The sequence below is a fragment of the Loxodonta africana genome, chromosome 25, assembly GCF_030014295.1.
Source record: "Loxodonta africana isolate mLoxAfr1 chromosome 25, mLoxAfr1.hap2, whole genome shotgun sequence".
Taxonomy (NCBI): Eukaryota; Metazoa; Chordata; class Mammalia; order Proboscidea; family Elephantidae; genus Loxodonta; species Loxodonta africana.
In genome coordinates, this window is record NC_087366.1 from 15200075 (window position 1) to 15224392 (window position 24318).

At 38.1% G+C, this 24318-nt stretch overlaps 1 protein-coding gene across 2 annotated transcripts in view; it reads right to left on the bottom strand.

Moving 5' to 3' along the window:
- Positions 1-24318, bottom strand: part of PLA2G4A (phospholipase A2 group IVA) — a 172122-nt gene that overhangs the window by 97768 nt on the left and 50036 nt on the right. For both annotated transcript variants that reach the window (XM_010590939.3, XM_023549183.2), the window contains exons 4-5: positions 7997-8145; positions 7224-7337 (exon numbers count right to left, since the gene is read on the bottom strand). In XM_010590939.3, the coding sequence (XP_010589241.2) occupies positions 7224-7337; positions 7997-8145 (263 nt within the window). The remainder of the gene's footprint in view (positions 1-7223; positions 7338-7996; positions 8146-24318) is intronic.

The window sequence follows — 24318 nt, forward strand, 5'->3', positions numbered from 1 at the left end:
GTCAAGAAATCAAAAGATGCATGGCATTGGGCAAATCTGCTGCAAAGGACCTCTTCAAAGTGTTGAAGAGCAAAGATGTCATCCTGAAAACTAAGGTGCGCCTGACCCAAGCCATGGTATTTTCAATTGCATCATATGCATGTGAAAGCTGGACAATGAATAAGGAAGACCGAAGAAGAATTGACGCCTTTGAATTGTGGTGTTGGCGAAGAATATTGAATATACCACAGACTGCCAAAAGAACGAACAAATCTGTCTTGGAAGAAATGTGGCCAGAATGCTCCTTAGAGGCAAGGAGAGAGAAACTGCGTCTTACATACTCTGGACAAGTTGTCAGGAGGGATGAGTCCCTGGAGAAGGACATCATGCTTGGCAGAGTACAGGGTCAGCAGAAAAGAGGAAGACCCTCAACGAGGTGGATTGGCACAGTGGCTGCAACAATGAGCTCAAGCATAACAACGATTGTAAGGATGGTGCAGGACCGGGCAGTGTTTCTTTCTGTTGTGCATAGGGTCGCTATGAGTCAGAACCTACTCGACAGCACCTAACAACAACAACAATATATAAAATCATGTTTTACAGATGAGGATGTATGGCAGAGAAAGAATAAACAACTTGTCCAACATCACACAGTTAGCAAGTAGTGGGAATCGTGGTTGGAACCCAGGCTGTGGCAACCTGCCTCTGAGCCTCGGGTCAGAACCAGCAGCTTGTGTCATCTCTAAAATGACAACTCTGATGGTCTCTAAAATGATGACACCAAAAGATATAACATAACCCTGATTTTATAAACGCCACCTGGAAAACAGAAACTGCAGACCCAGCCCTAGCATTGTCTTTCTCCTCGAAAAAATGTATCTGTCCTAAAATTGAGTGATAAAACATTGTCTAAGGAACAGTAAGGAGATACTGTAAACTTATGCTCTCCAACACTAGCTAATCCTCACTGCTACTAAGCCATCATTTCATTTAACATTTATTGACACATTAAGGCTGTCTCCACACTCCTTGAGTCACCCTGTCCTCCCCATTCTAATCATTTTCCACAGAAGCCATCTGCTGTAAACTTCATCAACCTTATTTACTTTCAATCTCATACTTTATCTGTATTTTTATCTACTAACTTTTTGCTTGCTCATTCTTCTGAGGAAAAAGCCAAACCCTGTTTGATCTAAATTCCCCCATTACCTCGTCAAAGACCTTCCATGACTCACTGCTCTCAGTAAGATTACATCCAGATTCCTAAATCCTGTATTTAAGGGCTGGTGTGGTCTGATACCAATGTACATGCATTTCTTTCATGCTCCCATCAAACTCGTCTAGACGCTATTTCCTGAACATGCTTTGTCCTTCCTAGTTCCATGCCTTTGTTCAAGCTGTTCTCTCAGCCAGGACTGCTTTTGCCCTTTAGTGACCAAACCACACCCTCTGCTTTAAGGATTACCTTAAGTCGTTGTTTTCCAGTGGAACCCAGAATGATCTCCTTGTTTCCGACTTCTTCATTCATTCCCTTCTTTACCTCTCTGATTTCATCTCCCACCACTCTTCCGACTGCTTTTTCCCTGTGTTCCGGCCATACTTCCCTCCTGGATGTTACTCAACACGCCAGGCACTCTTGCTTCAGGACCTTCCTACTCCCAGTGCCTTCTGCCCTCCATAGCCTCAGACATGCTTTTTCTTAGCCACATTTTTAGAACTGTGTTTGTGACACCCTCCACACACCTATACATGGCCCCCCACCCTCCTTCCCTGGTTTACTTAATGCTTATCACCAGCTGGAGTCCCTGAAGGTGTAAACGGTTAACACACTTGGCTGTTAACGAAAATGTTGACAGTTAGAGTTCACTGAGAGGCACATCACGAAAAGGACCTGGTGATCTACTTCCAAAAAAAAATCAGCTGTTGAAAACCCTATGGGGCAGAACTCTACTCTGACACACATGCGGTCATAACTGATTTGGTTTGGTTTGGTTTGGTTATTACTGGCTATTGCTACCTAAGAAAAATATCTTTTTCTTATTTACCTTCCTTCTTGTCTATCTTAAGTGATTCTTGTTTGTTCTGTTCATTACTGACTAGACATTGCCTAAAAATATTTCTGCCACATAGCAGGTACTCAGTGGTTATTTGTTAAAAACGAATAAAAAATAATTTCTTCTTATAACTGTCATTGCACATATTACATGCACTATTCCTTTGGCACTTAAAATTATAATGCATAAATACTAAATTCTAGTTAGTAACATGCTGAAGTGTTTAGTAGTAAAGCATACCAGTGTCTGCAGATTTTAAATGCATCAAAAAAAAAAAAAAAGATGATTTGATGAATGGATACATGGAGAGGTTTGTGACAATGGAAATATACCAAATGTTAATGACAGAATCTAGGTTGCAGTTATATGATTGTACAATTATTTCAATTTTTTTTGAAAATTTTTGTAATAGAATTTGGGAAAAAAATTATAATGCTTCAAAGATGCCTTCCTTGACTTCCCAAAATTCAGTTGCCCACCATCATCCTCTAAACCTTCTGTCTGTTTTATTTTCTACGCAGTACCCATCACTAGCTGATGTTCTGTTGATTGTCCATTTGCTCGTAGTTGCCTGTTTACCTTCCCTATCAAAATGCAAGCTCCTGTAGAGTCAGGACATTGTCTGCATCTCCTCTGCTGTTTGGGCATTGCCTAGAACATTGCCTGGAACACAACAGGTGTTTAAAATATAACTTCTAAGTAAGAAATTCAGTGAAAGTATACCTCATAATACTGCTTACTCTATTAGTTATCAGTTTACACATGAATGCCTATTCCATTCTAAACAGATTATTCTTTGACGGAAACTTTCTGCAGCTTTCTTAAGAGTGAAATTTTAGGAACACAGTAAATGTTCAAATTCTTCTCACATCAATAAATCACGTGATCTATTGGCAAGTCAGTATTTTAAAATAGCATAAAACTACATAGATGAAAATTTTAATTATTGCATTATTGTTATTTAGTTTCTATACCTGTAAAGTGAGAAGAATTGATAGCTTTTCAGTGAATACAGACAGATGAAAAATAATCTGTTTTTTCTAGATCACTTAATTTTATATATTAGAAAGGATCTTAGAACCAATTTAATCTAAATTTTCATTTTAGAGATGAAGGAAATAAGACTCAAAAAGAAAGAATGACAATTCAAACATTCTGAAGGGAAGTTAATAAAAAAAAAAAAAAAACAGGGACAAACTGAGAGTCTGGGTCTCCTGATTCCCAGTTTCTAGCCCATATGGGTAGAGCAGGCCCTGGGGTTCAGCAATCTCCATTTGGAGACTCCTATTGGAGTCCTGGTGGTGCACTGGTTAAGAGCTATAGCTGATAACCAAAAGGTTGGCAGTTGGAATCCACCAGTGGCTCCTTGGAAATCCCATGGAGCAGTTCTACTCTGTCCCATAGGATCGCTATGTGTCAGAGTTGGTTTGATGGCAATGAGTTTGGTTTGGTTTTGACTTATTGGCGGTGCAGTGGTTAAAGAGCTCAGGCTGCTAATCAAAAGGTCAGAAGTTCGAATCCACCGGCCGCTCCTCAGAAATCCTATGGGGCAATTCTACTCTGTCCTATAGCGTCACTGTGAGTAGAAATCGACTCGACAGTGACAGGTTTTTTTGATTATTCTTTCTCCAGATGTTTCCTGGCCACAGAAATCTCTCTAAATTGACTCAGTATTAACTTTTGGAAGATAAAAGAATCTTGAAGGAGTTTTTGCCAATCACATGTTGGCTTGAATCATTTATTCTGCTTTTGCCAAGTCCAAGCACCCTTTTTAGTTTACCAGATTGCCACAACCATCTTCGAGGTTTGTTTAAAAGACTCTTTTCCCATGTTATTCCCTTCGCTGGTCTGTTCTTTCTTGTGGTCCCTGTTAAAAGTGTAGATAGAAGATCGTCCTCTTCCTGTGAAGTGAAGACCGAGATCAGGCGAGGCTGGTGGCTTGCACAAGGAACTTACCACTGTGCCATCACTCAGTCTTTCTCCTCACTACCGCCACAGTTCATTAATTCAAAGGACTGTCATTCAGATAAAAACTGCAAAGTACTCTCCAGAACAGAGTAATGAAGGAAAGCTGTTTGGCCAACTGTTTTCTCAGGCACACTAAAGAAAATAATTATGTGAGCTGCTTTAAATTCAGGTATCTGAAAAGTCTTTTTTAGAGCCCCCGGGTTATACACTTAACTATAGGAAATGACAGGAGAAGAGGAAATGTGTTTTTTCCTACAGTATCTTCTCTAATAACCAGTCTTTATATCATAGACTAAGGAGCAGAAAAACATTACACTTTGGAAAAGTCAATCCATGCTTACAAAGTCCTCGACAAACATTTATGGAGAGCCTACCCTAGCAATGTGCAGTAGGTAAGGCCAGCAAAGTTTAGCCTTTGACCACCTTTAAACCATTTACCCCATTGCTCCAGAATGTACCTGCCAACTGTTTGATGTACGGTATCCCAACTTGCTTTTCTCTTTCAAAACTCCGCACTTTTTAAATTTCTCCTGCCTAGAATGCTCAGAGCTGCTTCTCTGCCTGCCGAAATTCTGTTCTTTTCTTAAGGTGTAGTAACAGCAGCGACAACAATAACGACAACAATAACAACAACAAACACTTATATAGTGCTTAATGTGTACCAGGCATTGTTCTAAACACTATATGTATGTGTGTGAATGTATATATGTATATGGTATTTGCATATGTTTATAATGAATTATTTATATACTTATATGTTTAATATATGTTTTTTATGTTTAATATATAATAAATTAAATACTTATATAAAGTATTTAAGTAATTATATAATTTATATTTTATATAACAAATTCTACCTGCCCTGGCGCCCTGGTGGTGCAGTGGTTAAGAGCTAGAGCTGCTAACCAACAGGTCAGCAGTTAGAATTCACCAGCTACTCATTGGACACCCCATGGGACAGTTCTAGTCTGTCCTATAGGGTTGCTATGAGTTGGAATCAACTTGAAGGTGATGGGTTAAATTATATCTAATTATAATTAAACAATTACATTTAAATATCTATTTATAGAAAATATATCATATGTAAATACATATTACAGTGTATATTATATTATATATATATAAATAGGAGCCCTGGTAGAGCAGCAGTTAAAGTACTGGGCTGCTAACCAAAAGGTCGGTGGTTTGAACCCACCAGCCACTCCTGGAGAAAGATATGGCAGTCTCATTCTGTAAAGATTTACAGCCTTGGAAATCCTATGGGGCAATTCTACTCAGCCCCACAGGGTCACTATGAGTTGAAAGAGACTCGACGGTAGTGGATTTGGTTTGGTATAGACTCCCCTATGAGATATTATCTCCATTTTTACAAATGAGTAAGCCAAGGCACAGAGGAGTTAAGTGATTTCCCCATAATAAAACAAATGTTAAGGAGCAGAGACACGGTTTAAACACAGAGCCTAGCCCCAGATGTGAAGGTGTTAACCACTATATTCACTTTTCAACCTGTTCAAAATCATCTATTGATTTGGAGTCATCCTTAGCTTCCTCCCACAAGACAATATTTCTTTATTCTATGTTCCCACTGCACTCTACATATTCCTCATTGATACTTATTTCACAGTGTGGGAATTTTATTTTATCACATATATGTACCACTCTAATTTCACTTCTCATTCCAACTCTTTCCTTACCTCTAGCCGAGATGGAAATAATTGAGGGAAGAGTTTACTGTACCTTATTCTTCTTATATTCCTTGCACAAAGCATAATTATTGATACATAGTAGATCTTCAATAAGTATTTGTAGAAGGAATGAAAGAAATAGCTTAAAAAGTGGTCAACAGAAATGTGGGCAGTATGTTTCCTGACACTGGATACAAGACATGCTTCCTGGAGTAGCTGAAGGGACCAGCATGGTGCACATGTACTGGAATGCCCTCAAGGCACATGGTTCACTCTGATTGCTTGATTTAGCCAAGACGTGCTTTGGACTTAAGCTGGCTTCTAAAAGAGGTCTATGTTCATTCAATAAATATAAGCTATGTATTAACTCTGTAACTAGATCTGTAAACTCAATATTTCAGGTTTTCTGACCCTATAGGATTTTAGTTTATAGGAAGCAGATGAAAAATTGAACAGTATAAATAATTCACCCCCAATGAATACCACAGACAAGTATCATGAGAGCACAAAGGAGGAAAGGTCATTTGAAATGGTAAAGGTTAGGAAAACTGACCTGCAGGTGAGAATTAAGGGATAGGTAAGGTTTTTCTGAGTGTAGGAATTCAAAATGTTATCCCAAAAATGAGCAAAAACACAGAGCTTTTACCACTAAGAAGAAATATATACATTAACCAGCTTTCTGGACACTGGCCCACTAGCTGTTTACATTTCTCACTGTGAACTACTAAATTAATTTCTCATAAAATTCAAAATGCAATCAGTTTGTTCTGTATAACTACTTCCCTAGGGTTTTATTATTGGAAAATAAGCTATCAAAACTCAGACATGCCAAAAAAGTTGAGAAATCAATCCTAGAAATAAAAAGTTGATGATAATGTCAAGATATTCCTGTCAACCCTTCACTGCTTCAGCCCTCGTTATTTCAGGGTTATTTAAAACAAAAATGTTCCTCCACAGAAGCTTAATTTATTAATAACCATATAATTTGGGGATACTTTGGATTTCCTTGGAAAATCTACGGGGCATTTCTACCCTGTACTATAGGGTTGCTGTGAGTCAGAATCGACTCGACAGCAGCGGGTTTGGTTTTTTGGTAGGTTTGGATTTCCCAGCAGTTTTCTTTGAGCTCTCTCTGTGATTCTCTTTCTCTCTCTGCCATTCCTTTTAGATTTTGCCTCGCCCTTTATAGTCCCGAATGTTCTGTAATAGGTCAGCCAATGGAGTCCAAAGTCATTGACTAATCCCAATGTTGTAATGTGCAGCAACAAAAGAGATGGAAGTCTCTGTTTTACTTAGTGTGTGACCTCAACCACAGTTTATAGATCTCAGGATAAAAAAAGATGAGAACAGTAAGTAAAAGGGAAGACAAAATTTTCTTCTTAAAACACAAAACATTCACTTTAAAAACAAATACACAGACCACCAGCACCACCACCAACAACAACAACAATAAACAAATTTCCAAAAGTTAAACCCGACTTTTAAGAATACACAGATTTTTATGGACATAAGTATGAAAAACAATTGTGTCACTCACTTGGTTGAAAATAAAGGGAACTTCCTTCTTCTCTCCCACTTTCATAGAAGATATAGGAAATGTTGCTGTCCCTAGAGTTTCATCCATAACATAATTGGCATCCATTAATGTGATCTATAAATAGTAAAGGGTATAAATAGTAAAGGGTAGATAGAACACAAGCATAACATATCCCACGAATCTCTGGAAATTGTGTCTAAAGTCTTTCACATTTAAAAAATAAACATTCTTGGATAATATTGAACTGTCATTTCAGATCCTCAATATTCAACAGGTAACAATACATCTCTCTTTTCCTTCTTAGTGCTGTATTTGTTACTAAAATAATAATTACCTTTTTTTTTTTAATTTCCTGATTTACCCATGGATTATCATGTTTTCAAAAATGTAACTTTAACCCCTTTCAGAGGAAATGTTATTTTGGAATATGAAGAAAATATTAATGTATAAAATAAATATACCTCTTTTGGAAAAATCTATTTTAACTTCTTTAAAAGGCAATTGACAATTATTTTATTTTACATGGATTCACTTTTTTATAACAGAGCACAAGGAGAGCACAGAAGAATCTTCCCAGCCCCACCTAAAGCCTGCATTTCCCACTGGACACACATTTTACTCAATGTACACCATCTAGAAGCTAGTCTAATGTGCTGCCCAGCTGGACTCTAATTACACCTAACTTGGGTGGAAGAGGGCAGTAAGGAAACAAAGACAAACATCTCTTCAACATGAATTTCAATGATCAAACAGTCCCCAAATGATTCACATACCTCCAAAACATTTTCCTGATTAGGATCCAAAATAAATTCAAAGGTCTCATTCCACACGGGATTTATGTCATTATTGAAGTGTCTTGTTCTTTTCCTGCTGTCAGGAGTGGTACAGATGAAAAGTTCCACATACGGATCTGGAGTATCAACTACAGAAAGTAAAAACATGTGAGAAGGAAGCATAATTTGATTCATAGCTCTTTTCTTTTTTTTTTCATTAAATGTCATGAGGGAATTTTCAAAGGATCTGCAGTAATGTATTTAAAATGTCTTGTACAGAATATCCCCCACATGTCTGTCAGTTTGTCGTACTGGGGGGCTTGCGTGTTGCTCTGATACTGGAAGCTATGCCACCAGTATTCAGATACCAGCAGGGTCATCCATGGAGGACAGGTTTCTGCTGAGCTTCCAGATTAAGACAGACTGGGAAGCAGGATCCAGCAGTCTACTTCTGAAAAGCATTAGCCAGTAAAAACCTGATGAATAGCAGTGGAACATTGTCTGATATAGTACTGGAAGATGAGCCCCCCAGGTTGGAAGACACTCAAAAGATGACTGAGGAAGAGCTGCCTCCTCAAAGTAGAGTCGACCTTAATGACGTGGATGGGGCAAAGCTTTTGGGACCTTCATTTGCTGATGTGGCATGATTCAAAATGAGAAGAAACAGCTGCAAACATCCATTAATAATCAGAACCTGGAATATATGAAGTATGAATCTAGGAAAATTGGAAATTGTCAAAAATGAAATGGAACACATAAACATCAATATCCTAGGCATTAGTGAGCTGAAATGGACTGGTACTGGCCATTTTGAATCAGAAAATCATATATTCTACTACACTGGGAATGACAACTTCAAGAGGAATGGTGGTGAATTCATCATCAAAAAGAACGTTTCAAGATATATCCTGAAGTACAACACTGTCAGTGATAGGATAATACCCATACATGTACAAGGAAGACCAGTTAATACGACTATTATTCAAATTTACACACCAATGACTAGGGCCAAAGATGAAGAAAGAGAAGATTTTTATCAGCTGCTGCAGTCTGAAATTGATCAAACATGAAATCAAGATGCATTGATAATTGCTGGTGATTGCAATGCGAAAGTTGGAAACAAAGAAGAAGGATTGGTAGTTGGAAAATATGGCCTTGGTGACAGAAACAATGCCAGAGATCAAATAATAGAATTTTGCAAGACTAGCAACTTCTTCATTGCAAATACCTTCTTTCACCAACAAAAATGGTGACTATACACATGGACCTCGCCAGATGGAACACACAGAAATCAAATTGACTACATATGTGGAAAAAGACGATGGAAAACCTCAAAATCATCAGTCAGAACAAGGCTGGGGCCAACTGTGGAACAGACCATCAATTGCTCATACGCAAGTTCAAGCTGGAACTGAAGAAAATCAGAGCAAGTCCACAAGAGCCAATATATGACCTTGAGTATATCCCACCTGAATTTAGAGACCATCTCAAGAATAGATTTGACCCACTGAACGCTAGTAACTGAAGACCAGATGAGTTGTGGAATGACATCAAGGACATCAAACATGAAGAAAGCAAGAGATCATTGAAAAGACAGGAAAGAAAGGAAAGATCAAGATGGATGTCAGAAGAGACTCTGAAACTTGCTCTTGAGCGTCGAGCAGCTAAAGCAAAAGGAAGAATTGATGAAGTAAAAGAACTGAACAGAAGATTTCAAAGGGCATCTCAAGAAGACAAAATAAAGTATTACAATGACATATGCAAAGAGCTGGAGATGGAAAACCAAAAGGGAAGAACACGCTTGGCGTTTCTTAAGCTGAAAGAAGTGAAGAAAAAATTCAAGCCTCGAGTTGCAATAGTGAAGGATTCTATGGGGAAAATATTAAATGACACGGGAAGCATCAAAAGAAGATGGAAGGAATACACAGTCATTATACCAAAAAGAATTAGTCAATGTCCAACCATTTCAAGAGGTGGCATATGATCAGAAACTGATGGTGCTGAAGGAAGAAGTCCAAGCTGCTCTGAAGGCATTGGCAAAAAACAAGGCTCCAGGAATTGATGGAATATTAAATTGAGATGTTTCAACAAACAGATGCAGCGGTGGAGGTGCTCGCTCATCTATGCCAAGAAATATGGAAGACAGCTTCCTGGCCAACTGACTGGAAGAGATCCATATTTATGCCTATTCCCAGGAAAGGTGATCCAATCTAGTGTGGAAATTATAGAACAATATCATTAGTATCACATGCAAGCAAAATTTTGCTGAAGATCATTCAAAAATGGCTGCAGAAGTATATCGACAGGGAACTGCCAGAAATTCAGGCCGGTTTCAGGAGAGGATGTGGAATCAGGGATATCATTGCTGATGTCAGATGGATCCTGGCTGAAAGCAGAGAATACCAGAAGAATGTTTACCTGTGTTTTACTGATTATGCAAAGGCATTTGACTGTGTGGATCATAACAAACTATGGATAACACTGCGAAGAATGGAAATTCCAGAACACTTAATTGCACTCATGAGGAACCTTTACATAGATCAAGAGGCAGTTGTTCGGACAGAACAAGGAAAAAAAATCTGTTTACTGAGCAAGTAATATGATAAGCTGGACTATATGAAGAAGAACAGGGCATCAGGATTGGAGGAAGACTCATTAACAACACGTGTTATGCAGATGACACAACCTTGCTTGCTGAAAGTGAAGAGGACTCGAAGCACTTACTAATGAAGATCAAAGACCACAGCCTTCAGTATGGATTGCACCTCAACATAAAGAAAACAAAAATCCTCACAACTGGACCAATGAGCAGCATCATGATAAACGGAGAAAAGATTGAAGTTGTCAAAGATTTCATTTTACTTGGATCCACAATCAACAGCCATGGAAGCAGCAGTCAAGAAATAAAAAAGACGCCTGGCATTGGGCAAATCTGCTGCAAAGGACCTCTTCAAAGTGTTGAAGAGCAAAGATGTCACCCTGAAGACTAAGGTGCGCCTGTCCCAAGCCGTGGTATTTTCAATTGCATCATATGCATGTGAAAGCTGGACAATGAATAAGGAAGACCGAAGAAGAATTGACGCCTTTGAATCGTGGTGTTGGCAAATAATATTGAATATACCATGGACTGCCAAAAGAACGAACAAAGCTGTCTTAGAAGAGGTACAGCCAGAATGCTCCTTAGAGGCAAGGAGAGAGAAACTGCGTCTTACATACTTTGGACATATTGTCAGGAAGGATCAGTCCCTGGAGAAGGACATTATGCTTGGCAGAGTACAGGGTCAGCAGAAAAGAGGAAGATCCTTAACGAGGTGAATTGACACAGTGGCTGCAACAATAAGCTCAAGCATAACAACAATTCTGCCTGGCTCAGGACCAGGCAGTGTTTCGTTCTGTTGTGCATGGGGTCGCTATGAGTTGGAACCAACTTGACGGCACCTAATAACAACAGCAGTACAAAATGTATAATACAAGAACATAGCAGACTATTTATGCTTTACCTATTATGCCCCTTCCCTTCAAAATAGTTCTGTGAAAGAAAATCATTTATTGGATGATTTCCTCAGAATTTGAGAGGACACATTTACTGCATTAAACGGTTCAATCCAGCATCTAGACAATCATGACAATTTCTCACCCAGATAACTACAACATGGCCTTCACCCCAGGTTGATGATGGTGACAAGATCTTGGGTTCAAGATCACGATGCCTGTCTAGATTAGGAACATTATCCTGGTTATTTTATTTACCAGATAAAGTTGTGAAGCCATTATGAGTCAGAATCAACTCAATGGCCACTGAGTAGAACTGCCCCATGGGGTTTCCAAGGAGTGCCTGGTGGATTCCAACTGCTGACCTTTTGGTTAGCAGTGTAACGCTTAACCACAATGCCACCGGGGTTTCCAAAAACATAAATAGTGGGCGGAATTATGCATCTGTCTGTCTTTTCCTACATAATTGTAAATAATTTGAGATCAGAGACCAAGTCTCACTCATCTTTATATTTTCAGAACCTAGCAAAAAAAAGCAACTATCACCATATTTAAGGTGATAAGGATTTGAATTTCTCTTTAACTCATTCTTTCCCATGTGTTCACTGTAATTAATAACTGCAACAATTGACTACAGGATCTGTGTTAAGCACTTTATACAAATTAGTCTCATTTAAATCTCACAACAGCTCTATGAGGCAAGTAATCTATTTTAGTGTTTGAGGCAAGAGAAACTCAGAGATGCGAAGTAAACTGTCCAAAATCACACAGCTAGTAAGCATCAGAGCAAAATCTAGAACCTAATTCTTCTGACTGAAATAATCATACTCTTAATGACATCATGCTTCCAAGTAATAAAGATGTGATAACAAAGTATGCATTGCCATGGAAAGAGAGGCTGGACTGAGAGTTTTGGAAAAAGAGAGAGAGGGAGATAGAGAGGAAGGGAAGGTCGGAGGGAGGCAAGGAGAGAAAGTGATGCAGAGGTACACACAGACAAAAAGATTAAAAAATGGAAAGCAAAGGTAAATAAAGAAAATAATAGCATTTGAAATGATTGCTTCCCAAACAGAACTGTTTTTAGACATACCCTGTCTTTCAATAACAGCCGTGGTCATCAAATAAACTAATAAATGTTCTTCATTTAATTTTTACACACTGCTCATAGTTCTTCTATGCAGTCATCAGATTTTTTTTTAAAAGTGTGATTTCTACTGTAAAGCATCTACAAATGAGGTATCAACATTTAGGATTCTCTAATTTTCTGTCTTGGAGCTTATGCATCTTGGTCAATGGCAGTAAGTTTCAGAAATCACAGTGCAACAGAAGTGCCTAGGGCTCTTGTTAAAAACAGAGACCTCTGGCCCCCACCTGCCTAAACACATAATCGGCAGACCTTATGGGGCAGTTATACTCTGTCTTGTAGAGTTGCTATGAGTCAGAATCTACTCGATGGCAACAGGTTTTACAGTAGGACTAGGGAGTCTTCATTTTTCACCCCTTCGTGACCCAATTATTTTCTGCTTTGAATTTTCAGTAATGGAAGGCATGCTGAAATCAATGAAAAAAAATTTTTTTGAGGTAATATGTTTTTGATGTATTACTTGGGACATACATACACATCCCAAGTGGACTCTGATGGTAGTACTGGTGGGAAAAGTCTCATTTCTTCAGATTCATGCAGTTATACAGGTCCCCACAAGGTGGCAGTGTGTGCTAAGAGTGGGAAAGCAGCTTCCCAAAAACCTGAGAGTTGGAAAATGTAGGTGGGAACTATATAGATAGATGATAGGTAGATAGATGATAGATGATAGATAGATAGACAGACAGACATGATAGATAGGCGGATAGAGGGATAGACAAACAGATGATAGACAGACAGATAGGTGGATAGAGGGATAGACAGACATGATAGATAGATGATAGATAGAGAGAGAGAGCGATAGAGAGATAGAGAGATAGATGATAGATGATGGATGGATGGATGGATGGATGGATGGATGGATGGATGGATGGATGGATGGATGGATGGATGGATGGATGGATGGATAGATAGGTGATAGATGGATAGACAGACAGACAGATAGATTGATAGATAAATAGATATATGCTGGTCATGAAGGGATTTTAAGCAAACATTCTAGCTGATACTGATGTAGGTAATCTGGTCACACTTTTGATATTTTTATTTGGGAGAAAAGGAAGTATAACTCAATGTTTATATCTTTCAATAGGGCCATGGAAGGCAAACTAGAAAACAAAAAAAAGTAAGAAAAGGAGGATGGTAAAGGAATAAAGGGATATGGATTGAAGAAGAGAGGGATGTACTATGAAGTGACTCTATCCACATCCTCAATTAGCAGGTGATTGCTCCTTTTCCTTAACCATGTCTCTGCCATGACACCAGTGCTCAGGTTTGCAAATCAGGAGTAAATTGCATGTTTATAGTAGCAGGTGGTAGAACATTATAAAGAAAATATATTTTCATCTTTTTAGTAAAAGCAACATTTGATTTTAAGAACAGTCGATTGACACTTCAAAGTAAATATAAAAAAAAAAAAAAGTTGACCTTCATTAGCCCATAGGGCCAGTTTTTTCTCATGATAGCCAATTCTCATGTTTATGTTTACTGTCTTAGATCTGTGTCTCAGAAATATTTAATAAACAGCCAACCTAGAAAACAAAAAGTCTGTGGGAAGGGAAGGCATATAGATGGTAAACATCATTCATTCATTTAGCAAACATTTGAGTGAGTATTATGTACAAGGAACATCCCATGAAGAGGCAGTTTGGCTTTGATAAGGAGCCAAATCCTAAACTGCAGATCTGAATTATGGAAGTGAGTCAATGCTATAGGCTAATTTTAGTAGCAAGGGTAAATGGGAGACAAGCAGATAAACAACGCCAATGACTAGCAACTCAGTCACCCAGGTTATTACACGTGAATTAGGTAAAATCATAGGTTGGCAAATTGTCTTTTGATGCTTCAGCTTCATTTGAATCTTTGAGGAAGAGGAATCTTCTTGAGTCGAACAAGAAAGAGAAAGCAGAAAGTAAAGTTCCTTGGGAGGAAACAGGAAAAGGAAGCGAACTGAAGTGGCATGACTCGATCAGAGATATAGTCATCTTATCAGCCTTTTTAAACTCCCAATGGGTCATATGCCGTAACAAATTCCAACCCTGACGAAATGATAAAGAAAATTCCATACAAACAAGTGAACAACACCAGGTTTACATGTCAAAATACTAACAGGCATTTTTGTACTTGAATGCGGTTTAATAGCTGTCACTTTGGATTCTCATTATTTATTGTAAATTTAAGTAAGTTGGTATTCTAAAATGATTGTCAAGACTGGCAGTTTCCGTAGTTTATTCTCTTGTATCTTCAGCAAGACTTCAAAGTTAAGATGCCAAAGGGTGATGGACAGTGGAAAACCACTGACGGCTGCAAACTTTGATATTGCAATCTACACCATTGCTAATCTTTGCAAGTTAAGAAACATCTGTACAGTGGTGGACTCTACAGGATGAAAAGTCTTAAGAGATGAGTTTAAAATTGGATTACGATAATCACATGTCTCAGCTCACTTTTTTTCCGCATCAACTATAACTTCTATTGGCATGGTAGCAGACAGAATGGCAAGCTTTGAAAACGGAAAATACCACTTTATTTTGACAGTGAACATTTAGCCCAGTGCTATAAAGAAGTTCCTAGAAATGCATTAAGAAAAATAAGTCAAATGTAAGAAAAGAAATACTTTGCTTTTTTTTTTTTCTCCTAAGCACTTATCCTACAGCTTTGTAAAGTCATGCCCATAGGGAAATTGGGTGTTGAGTCACTGACTCAGCTTCAGCTTGATTATTTCCAGCCAAACAGTTGGTGAAGCAAAGATGTAATGTGTGGGCAGAAACTCTCCTACATCTCATCCATTTATCTAAATCTTGACAAACAAAAATGGCGGGGGTGTGGGATACAGATCTTTTTGCTCCCATAAAGATGCCATGAATCTACATGCACCAGAAATAGCACCAGAATTCCAGGGTTACAAAACTCACTCACGAACTTTAGAAGTTTAAGGAGCGCCTGCCTAAAGTAAAACAGGTCTATCGTCATTTTGACCCTGTCAGGGTGAAATATTATGTGATTCATGATATGAGCTTATGGCAGCTTCTAAACTCTTCATTTTATTTTAAATATTCTCCATTTACTTTCTCATATCCACTTTGCTCAGTGGGAACTTAAGCCCCTTGCTTAAAATAAAGATGAAACATAACCTGTGAAAATTACTGTAATAAACAGCAAAAAAATCTCAAAAGGAAAAATTCACCAATTCTGCAGCCAAAATATCACCACTCTGAATAGCTGCAATACAATCACTATGAACTTAAAGGCAAGCTGAGCCAGCCAAAACACACGCAACTCCATGTTTGTCAGGGGAGAACTGCACTCCACAGGGTTTTCAATGGCTGTGATCTTTCTACAGTAGATCGCCAGGTCTTTCTTCTAAGGTGCCTCTGGGTGGATTTGAACTACCAGCCTCTTTGCTAGTATCCAAGCACTTAACTGTTTACACCACTCCGGGACTCTGATGAATTTAAAGCAGTGTTCCTCAAAATGTAGTCCACTAGAATATCTACATTAGATTTATCTGTCATGCTTGTTAAAAATGCAGGCCAATCAGATTCTTTAGGGAGGATTTGGGAGTCTGCATTTTTAACATCTTGACCAGGTGATTCTTAGGCACACAAGTTTGAAAAACAGGATTAAAGCATTTTATTAGAATGAACTAAAGAGCAATGGTATAATAACACCCACAGCAAAGTGGAAACATTTTGGCATTGAGGAGGCAACAGACTTACTGGTCTTGTGTCTTGGAGGTTTTCGCTCCTTTTGACTATTTTGAGTACAATCTGGTTACTCACATCTGTTTCTCTCCAGCCATGATTATATGCTTTCAAGTGGCCACATGAAAACAAATTGAGAATAAACCAAATGCGGGTATGTGATTTGGCCATCTGTTTAAGGTGACAGACTGATATTCAGGTATTCTTCAATTACCACCAAAGTAGGAATGCCAAAATAAGACCAAAAATTAAATAATAGTTTATTTAAAGAAATTCTTGTGAATACTATTCTCAAATGTGGTCATTCCTCTGAAATATGTATCACTTAGTGATAATGGTAATCAAAGATGGAGAACTCACAGCAGGTTTTATGACTGTCAACTTTTTCACTACCAGTACTACTAAGCTGGTCGAGTTGTGCTAACATAAATCCTAGGAACATAATGGATAGTACCACTATAAGTCTACGAACTTCAACAGCAGGTCAGTTCTTTTTTTTTTTTTTTTTAACATAATGTAAACAAGATACATACTATACAGCTTGTTGAATTTTTTCAAACTGAACTCACCCATGTAAACACCACCCATATGAAAATATGGAATATCACTAACCTCCTCCACAAAGGGGACCACTACCCTGACTTCTATCAACATAGAATACTTCTGTCTAACAGAGTCAATCACACAGTACATACTCCTTGTTCTGGCTTCTTCTGTTTCACATTAAGTTTGTGAGGTTCATCCATGTTGGCATGTGTAGAATAACTTGCTCATTCTCATGATGCAAAATGTTCAATTCTATGAATATTCCATAAAATGTTTATCTATTCTACTGTTAATTAATTTTGGATTGTTTACGATTTGAACTATTACAATTGGTGCTATGAATATGCTTGTACTTAGCTTTTGGTACACACGTGCAAAGGTTTCTGTTGTGAAATTCCTAATAATAAAGTTGTATGGACACAGAATTCTTATACCGTTGTAAACCCTAATGTATAATATATGATAGCTATTGTATCACTGGGATACATTGTCCCTAACACTTGATATTGTCTTTCTTATAATTTTAAACATCTGGTGAATGTGTAATGATATCTCATTGTGGCTTTAATTCACATTTTCCTGCTAAAGACACCTACTTCTCACTTCTGGGCTATCTCGTTGTCTGATATTTTGCATTTACAATAGTGAAAAAATCTACTATCCAACTATTTTGCACATTGATGATGTACATCTGGCAGTAATGAATGTCAAGGTGCAAGGCTAAAGTAACACTGGCTGTGATGGTTAAGGTTATAGGTCAACTCGGCTGAACTAGTATTCTCAATGATTTGGCAGTTATGTAATGATGTAATTTGGTAATTTTATAATGATGTAGTCATCCTCCATTTTGTGATCTGATGTGGTAACCCTCAATTTTTGCATAACGTCCTGCTCTTTGGAACCTAACCACATTGACAAGTGAGGAGTGGGTTAGGTTAACTACCTGCCATATACATGCTAGAGTATACGAAGAAGAATGCAGCATCAGGATTACAAGAAGACTCATTAACAACCTGTGATATGCAGATAATACAATCTTGTTTGCTGAAAGCGAGGACAACTTGGAGCACTTATTGATGAAGATCAAAGACTACAGTCTTCAGTATGGATTACACCTCAACATAAAACAAAAATCCTCACAACTGGAACACTAAGTAAACAAAAAAAAAAAACCAAACCTGTTGCCGTTGAGTCAATTCCAACTCATAGTGACCCTATAGGATAAAGTAGAACTGCCCCATAGAGTTTCCAAGGAGCACCTGGCGGATTTGAACTGCCGACCTTTAGGTTAGCAGCCATAGAAATTAACCACTACGTCACCATGGTTTCCGGAACATTAAGTAAGATCATGATAAATGAAGAAAAGTTGTCAAGGATTTCATTTTACTTGCATTCACAACCAGTGCCCATGGAAGCAGCAATCAAGAAACAAAACAATGTATTTCTTTGGAAAAATCTGCTGCAAAAGACTTCTTTAAAGTAATAAAAAGCAAAGATGTCACTTTGAGAACTAAGGTGCACCTGACCCAAGCTATGGTATTGTCAATCTCATATGCACGCAAAAGCTGGACAGTGAATAAGGAAAACCAAATCAGAATTGACACCTTTGAATTATGGGGCTGGCTGAGAATATTGGCTATACCGTGGACTGCCCCAAGAATGAACAGATGATCTGTCTTGGAAGTACAGCTAGAATGCTCCTTAGAAGCGAGGATGGCAAGACTTTGTCTCTTACTTTGGACATGTTATCAGGAGGGACCAGTCCCTGGAGAAGGGTGTCATGATTGGTAAAGAGGAGGGTAAGCAAAAATGAGTAAGACCCCCAATGAGATGGATTGACACACTTGTGGCAATAATGAGTTCAAACATAGCAATTTTGAACTCAGCATTTCCTTCAGTTGTACATGGGGTCAATATAAGTTGTAACTGACTAGATGGCACCTAAGAACACCAATAACAACTGCCATATGTTTATTGGCCATTTGGGTATTTTCTCAAGTCAGCAGAGTATTCAAGTCCTTTGTTCATTTTTCTTACATATTGGGTTGTCTGTCTTTTATATTGATTTATAGAGTGCTTTGCATGTTCTAGTTATAAGTCTTTGACAGTCATGCGTATTGAAAATGTATTTTCCCAATCTGGGGTTTATCTTCTCACTAATTTAATGGTGTCTTTTAATAAGAAGGAATTATTAACATTAATATAGTTCAATTTATCAATCTTTTTCTTCATTAATCATTCTTTGTATGTTTTGTCTAGATGAACTTTAGCTACTTCAAGGTCATAAAATAGTTTCTATTGATTTCTTCAAAAATCTCTTTCTCTTGCCTTTTTTTCCCCCGTTTTAGCAATTAATCTAACATCGTGTTAGAACTTTAGGTCTAAAACCCAATTAAAATTACTTTCTGTGTATGATGTAAGGTAAGGGTCAAGATTCATTTTTTCTTTCACATGTATAGCCAATTGAGCCAGCATCATTTGCTGGAAATTCTGCCTTTTACCTGTGAATCATAATCAGGGCTTTGAACCAGTTCATTCTGGTTCAACTCCCTGCTGAGAATTTGCATTTCCATTCCAGATATACTGAGTCAGGACCTACAGTTTAACAAGATCCCCAGGTGCATACATAAGAATCACCCAGGGATCTTGTTAAAAATGTAGATGCATACACAAGAACCACCTGAGGATTTGTTAAAATGGAGATTCTGATTCAGTATACCTGGAGTGGAAATGCAAAATCTCAGCAGGGAGTTGAACCAAAATGAACCAGTTCGAAGCCCTGATCATAATATCAAATTTGTCATTAATCAAATGGCCTTGTAAGTCTGTTTATGGACTGTTATATTCTATTACTCTAATCATCTAAATTTGTACCAATAGACACTATCTTAATTATTGTGGTTTTATAGTAAATCTTGATATCAGGTAGTATAAGTCCTCCAACTTTGTTCAATTTCTTCAGAATTGTCCTGGTAGTTATTTTTTTTCAGCATTTCAACGATGTCATTCCATTATTTTCTGGCCTCTATCTATTCCGTGAAATTCACTTCAAGTTCTATTGCTTTTTTTGAATGTGTTTTTATCTTCTGGATGATTTCAAAAATTTTCTTTGTCTTTAATTTTCTGCAGTTTTACTACGACATACCTAAAATTGGTATTCTTTGTCTTTATTCTTCAGATTATGCATAGATATATATATTTAGATAGATACTGATATATTTTATCAGTAACAAAAAGTTCTCAGCCATTATCTCTTCAAATATTATTTCTGTACCATTGTCTGTCTTCTCCTCAATTATACATATATTAATCCTTTTTATTGAGCCTCAGTTTTTCCTTGCACTTTTGTTCCATAGTTTATTTCCCTTTGTATTTTAATGTGAATAGCTTCTACTATTTTTTTGTTCACTAATTCCTTCTGCAACTGTGTCCTATCTACTGCAAATGAATCTATTGAGTTTTTAATTTGTACTGCATTGTTAAGTTTTAGAATTTCCACTTGATTCTTTTTTTATATATTTTGTTTCCCTGGCAAAATTCTCCATCCTGTCATTGATTTTATTGGACATATTTATCATAATTAAGTCCATATCCAATACTTGCAGATCAATTCCTTTTTTTTTTTTTTGTCTTGCATGATCCTATTCCTTGCTCTACCTGGAAATTTTTGACTGGTGACAGACCTTTATTTGAAAAATAGTGGAAGAGTTACATGTTACCTTCAGAGAGATCTCATGCTAAGGCAAGCAGAGAAAATAGAGATGAACTCAGCATAATCATGAAGTTAAATTGGCTTAGCCAGTCTACTTCTGGTTTACTCTCACTGTAAGGATTTCCAGGTGAGAACCTAGGATGCTGACCAAGCCCTCTCCTCTTTTTTTTTTTTTTTTTGTTGCAGTCCTGATCAATCTCTTTCTCTCTCTTTTAGAGACTGACAAAATCTGTGCTCTGTTCTTCTGTTGTTTTGCAGTTGCTTCTTAGCTTGTTGTCCTGCACAGATTAAGAATTTGGCTAGTGTTTAGAAGGGCCTGTGTTTGGTTAATGCTCTGCCGTTGCCATATTGAAATTCTTAATAATTTTTTAATAAGAGGCTCCACATTTTTATTTTGCACTGGGCTCTCCAACTTATGTAGCCAGCCCTGATTCTATAAATACCAAAACTGATTTGAGAATTCTGAGTTACTCTTCATATATAGTCACTTAGGTCATGCATTTGATTAAAATCTAATCAAATTTATCTTGAAACACTCTGGTGGAACACTGGCAAGTCAGGCTCACACAATTTTTAGGAGCTTCTGGTAAGATAGACATGTTTAAGGACAATTTGTTTGTCCTAAGGTTTGGAGTTTCTACTTCTTATTCCAGGTAAAATAGCATGTAGAGAAAACTAGATAGATTTTCTTCTCATGTGATTAGCTATTTTTGTATAGAAACACATGTTTAGACTTGGTTTTGCTTGAGTTTGCATTTTAATTTTTGGTTAGTTCTTGTTTCTAATGGTTTTATATGTTCATTTTTCTATTCAGTCATTCAAGAAATACTTGTTGAGTGCCTACTATGTGCCAGGCATTGTGCTTAAATATTAAATAGAAAAGAGAAAAAACAAAGTAAAACAAGACAGCCCAATTTTCTTCCCTTATGAAATTTCAAGATGCCAAAATAAAATCAATCCTTATCTTCCCATTTAAGGTCTTTATAACTTTGTTACATCTTCTTCCAGGGTTTTGGTTTTTCAATCTATGAACCTGGAGGAAAATATATGCTACATAAAACCCAAAACAAACCCACTGCCGTCGGGTCAGTTCTGACTTATGGCGACCCCATGTGTTATATAGTGGAACTGCTCCATAGGGTTTTCCTGGCTGCAATCATATTGGAAGCAGACAGCCAGGACTTTCTTCTGCTGGACCATTGTGTGGGTTCAAACTGCCAACCATCAGGCTAGCTTAAAAAAAAATAAAAAACTTAGTCAAGTACAAACCATTTGCTCCACAGGTGGGCATTATATGCTACATGTTGTTGTTGTTGTTAGATGCCGTCAAGTCCACTCCGACTCATAGCAACCCTATGCACAACAGAACGAAACACTGCCCGGACCTGCACCATCCTTATAATCACTGTTATGCTTGAGCTCATTGTTGCAGCCACTGTGTCAATCCACCTCATTGAGGGTCTTCCTCTTTTCCGCTGACCCTCTACTTTGCCAACCATGATGTCCTTCTCCAGAGACTGCTCCCTCCTGGCAACACGTCCAAAGCATGTAAGACGCAGTCTCGCCATCCTTGCTTCTAAGGAGCATTCTGGTTGTACCTCTTCCAAGACAGATTTGTTCGTTCTTCTGGCAGTCCATGGTATATTCAATATTCTTCACCAACACCACAATTCAAAGGCAACAATTCTTTGATCTTCCTTATTCATTGTCCAGCTTTCATATGCAAATGATACAACTGAAAATACCATGGCTTGGGTCAGGCACACCTTAGTCTTCAAGGTGACATCTTTGCTCTTCAACACTTTAAAGAGGTCCTTTGCAGCAAATTTACCCAATGCCATGCATCTTTTGATTTCTTGACTGCTGCTTCCATGGCTGTTGATTATGGATCCAAGTAAAATGAAATCCTTGACAACTTCATATGCTACATACCAGCTTCTAAATAGTAAATTAATATAAACAATCTTGCTTTTTAATATGTCAGTTTTTACTGTGTAATAATGACTGAAAGTTTAAAAAAAAAAAGTGCTTGGGTCATGTGAAAGGTATGCAGTAAATGGTTAGCACTGCTCCTTAAAAAAAAAAAAGGAATTTGTCTAGTGCCTCATGGTGAAGCACTGATTATCAGACTTGTTTCTTTCTCCGTGCTTCCCTTGGCCTTATCATGGTCCACCTCAAAACCTCTTAATGCGCATGAAGTCAGGCCTAATCATAACGAAAAAGGCATACACAGGCCTCTACCCCCTAACCACAGTTTCTTCTAGTCAGAGATCCTCCTCCACTACACGCTGGAACATCTTTTGAAAGTTGACATTTAGTTCACAAAGAATATCTGAAATCTACACATTTCAAACAGTTAACCAATGTCCTTCTGAAGCCAAAATCCTGACTTTTTCAAATATGCTAATACTGATAACATCCCTCAGCTCTACAGTAAAAGCTCTGGGGAACTGCTTCCGCAAAGGTTACAGCCAAGAAAACCCTGTGGAGCAGATCTGTAGCATATGGAGTCACCATGAGTCAGGGCCAACTCCGTGACAGCTAACAACAACAATAATAACTATTACCTATTTTTGCCTCTATTAAACTGTAACCTTTCCATGATGGCAATGGCTGTATCCTTACTATTCACTCCTGTAGCCAAGAGTCTAGCTTAGAGTCTTACACATTATGTTATTGTTGTTAGCTGCCATGTAGTTGGCTCCTGACTCATGGTAACCCCATGCACAACAAAACAAAACACTGCCCGATCCTGTGTTATCCCCATGATCGGTTGCAGATCAGATCAATGTGATCCATAGGGTTTTCACTGGCTGATGTTCAGAAGTAGATCACAAGACCTTTCTTCCATGTCCATCTTAGTCTGGAAGCTCTGCTGAAACCTGTTCAGCACCATAGCAACATGCAAGCCTCCACTGACAGACAGGTGGTAGCAGTGCATGAGGCACGTTGGCGGGGAATTGAACCTGGGTTTCCAGCACAGAAGACAAGAATTCTACCACTGAGACACCACTGCACCCCCTTACATATCACGTTGCTCTTGTTATGCGTTGTCAAGACAATTTCAACTCATAGTGACCCCATGTTAAAGAGTATGCTGTTGTTGTTGTTAGGTGCCACGGAGTCGGTTCCGACTCATAGTGACCCCATGTTAAAGAGTATGCTGTTGTCGTTGTTAGGTGCCACGGAGTCGGTTCCGACTCATAGTGACCCTATGCACAACAGAACGAAACACTGCCTGGTGCTGTGCCATCCTCACAATTGTTGCTATGCTTGAGCCCCTTGCTGCAGCCACTGTGTCAATCCATCTCATTGAGGGTCTTCCTCTTTTTCACTGACCCTCTACTACCAAGCATGATGTCCTTCTCCAGGAACTGATCCCTCCTGATAATCTGTCCAAAGTATGTGAGACGTAGTCTCACCATCCTTGCTTCTAATGAGCATTCTGGTTGTACTTCTTCCAAGAGATTTGTTCATTCTTTTTGGCAGTCCATGGTATATTCAATATTCTTCGCCAAAACCACAATTCAAAGACCTCAATTATTCCTTGGTCTTCCTTATTCATTATCCAGCTTTCACAAGCACATGAGGTGACTGAAAACACCATGGTTTGTATCAGATGCACTTTAGTCCTCAAGGTGACATCCTCACTTTTTAACACTTTAAACAGGTCTTTAGCACATGCAGATTTGCCCAGTGCAATGAGTCTTTTAATTTCTTGACTGCT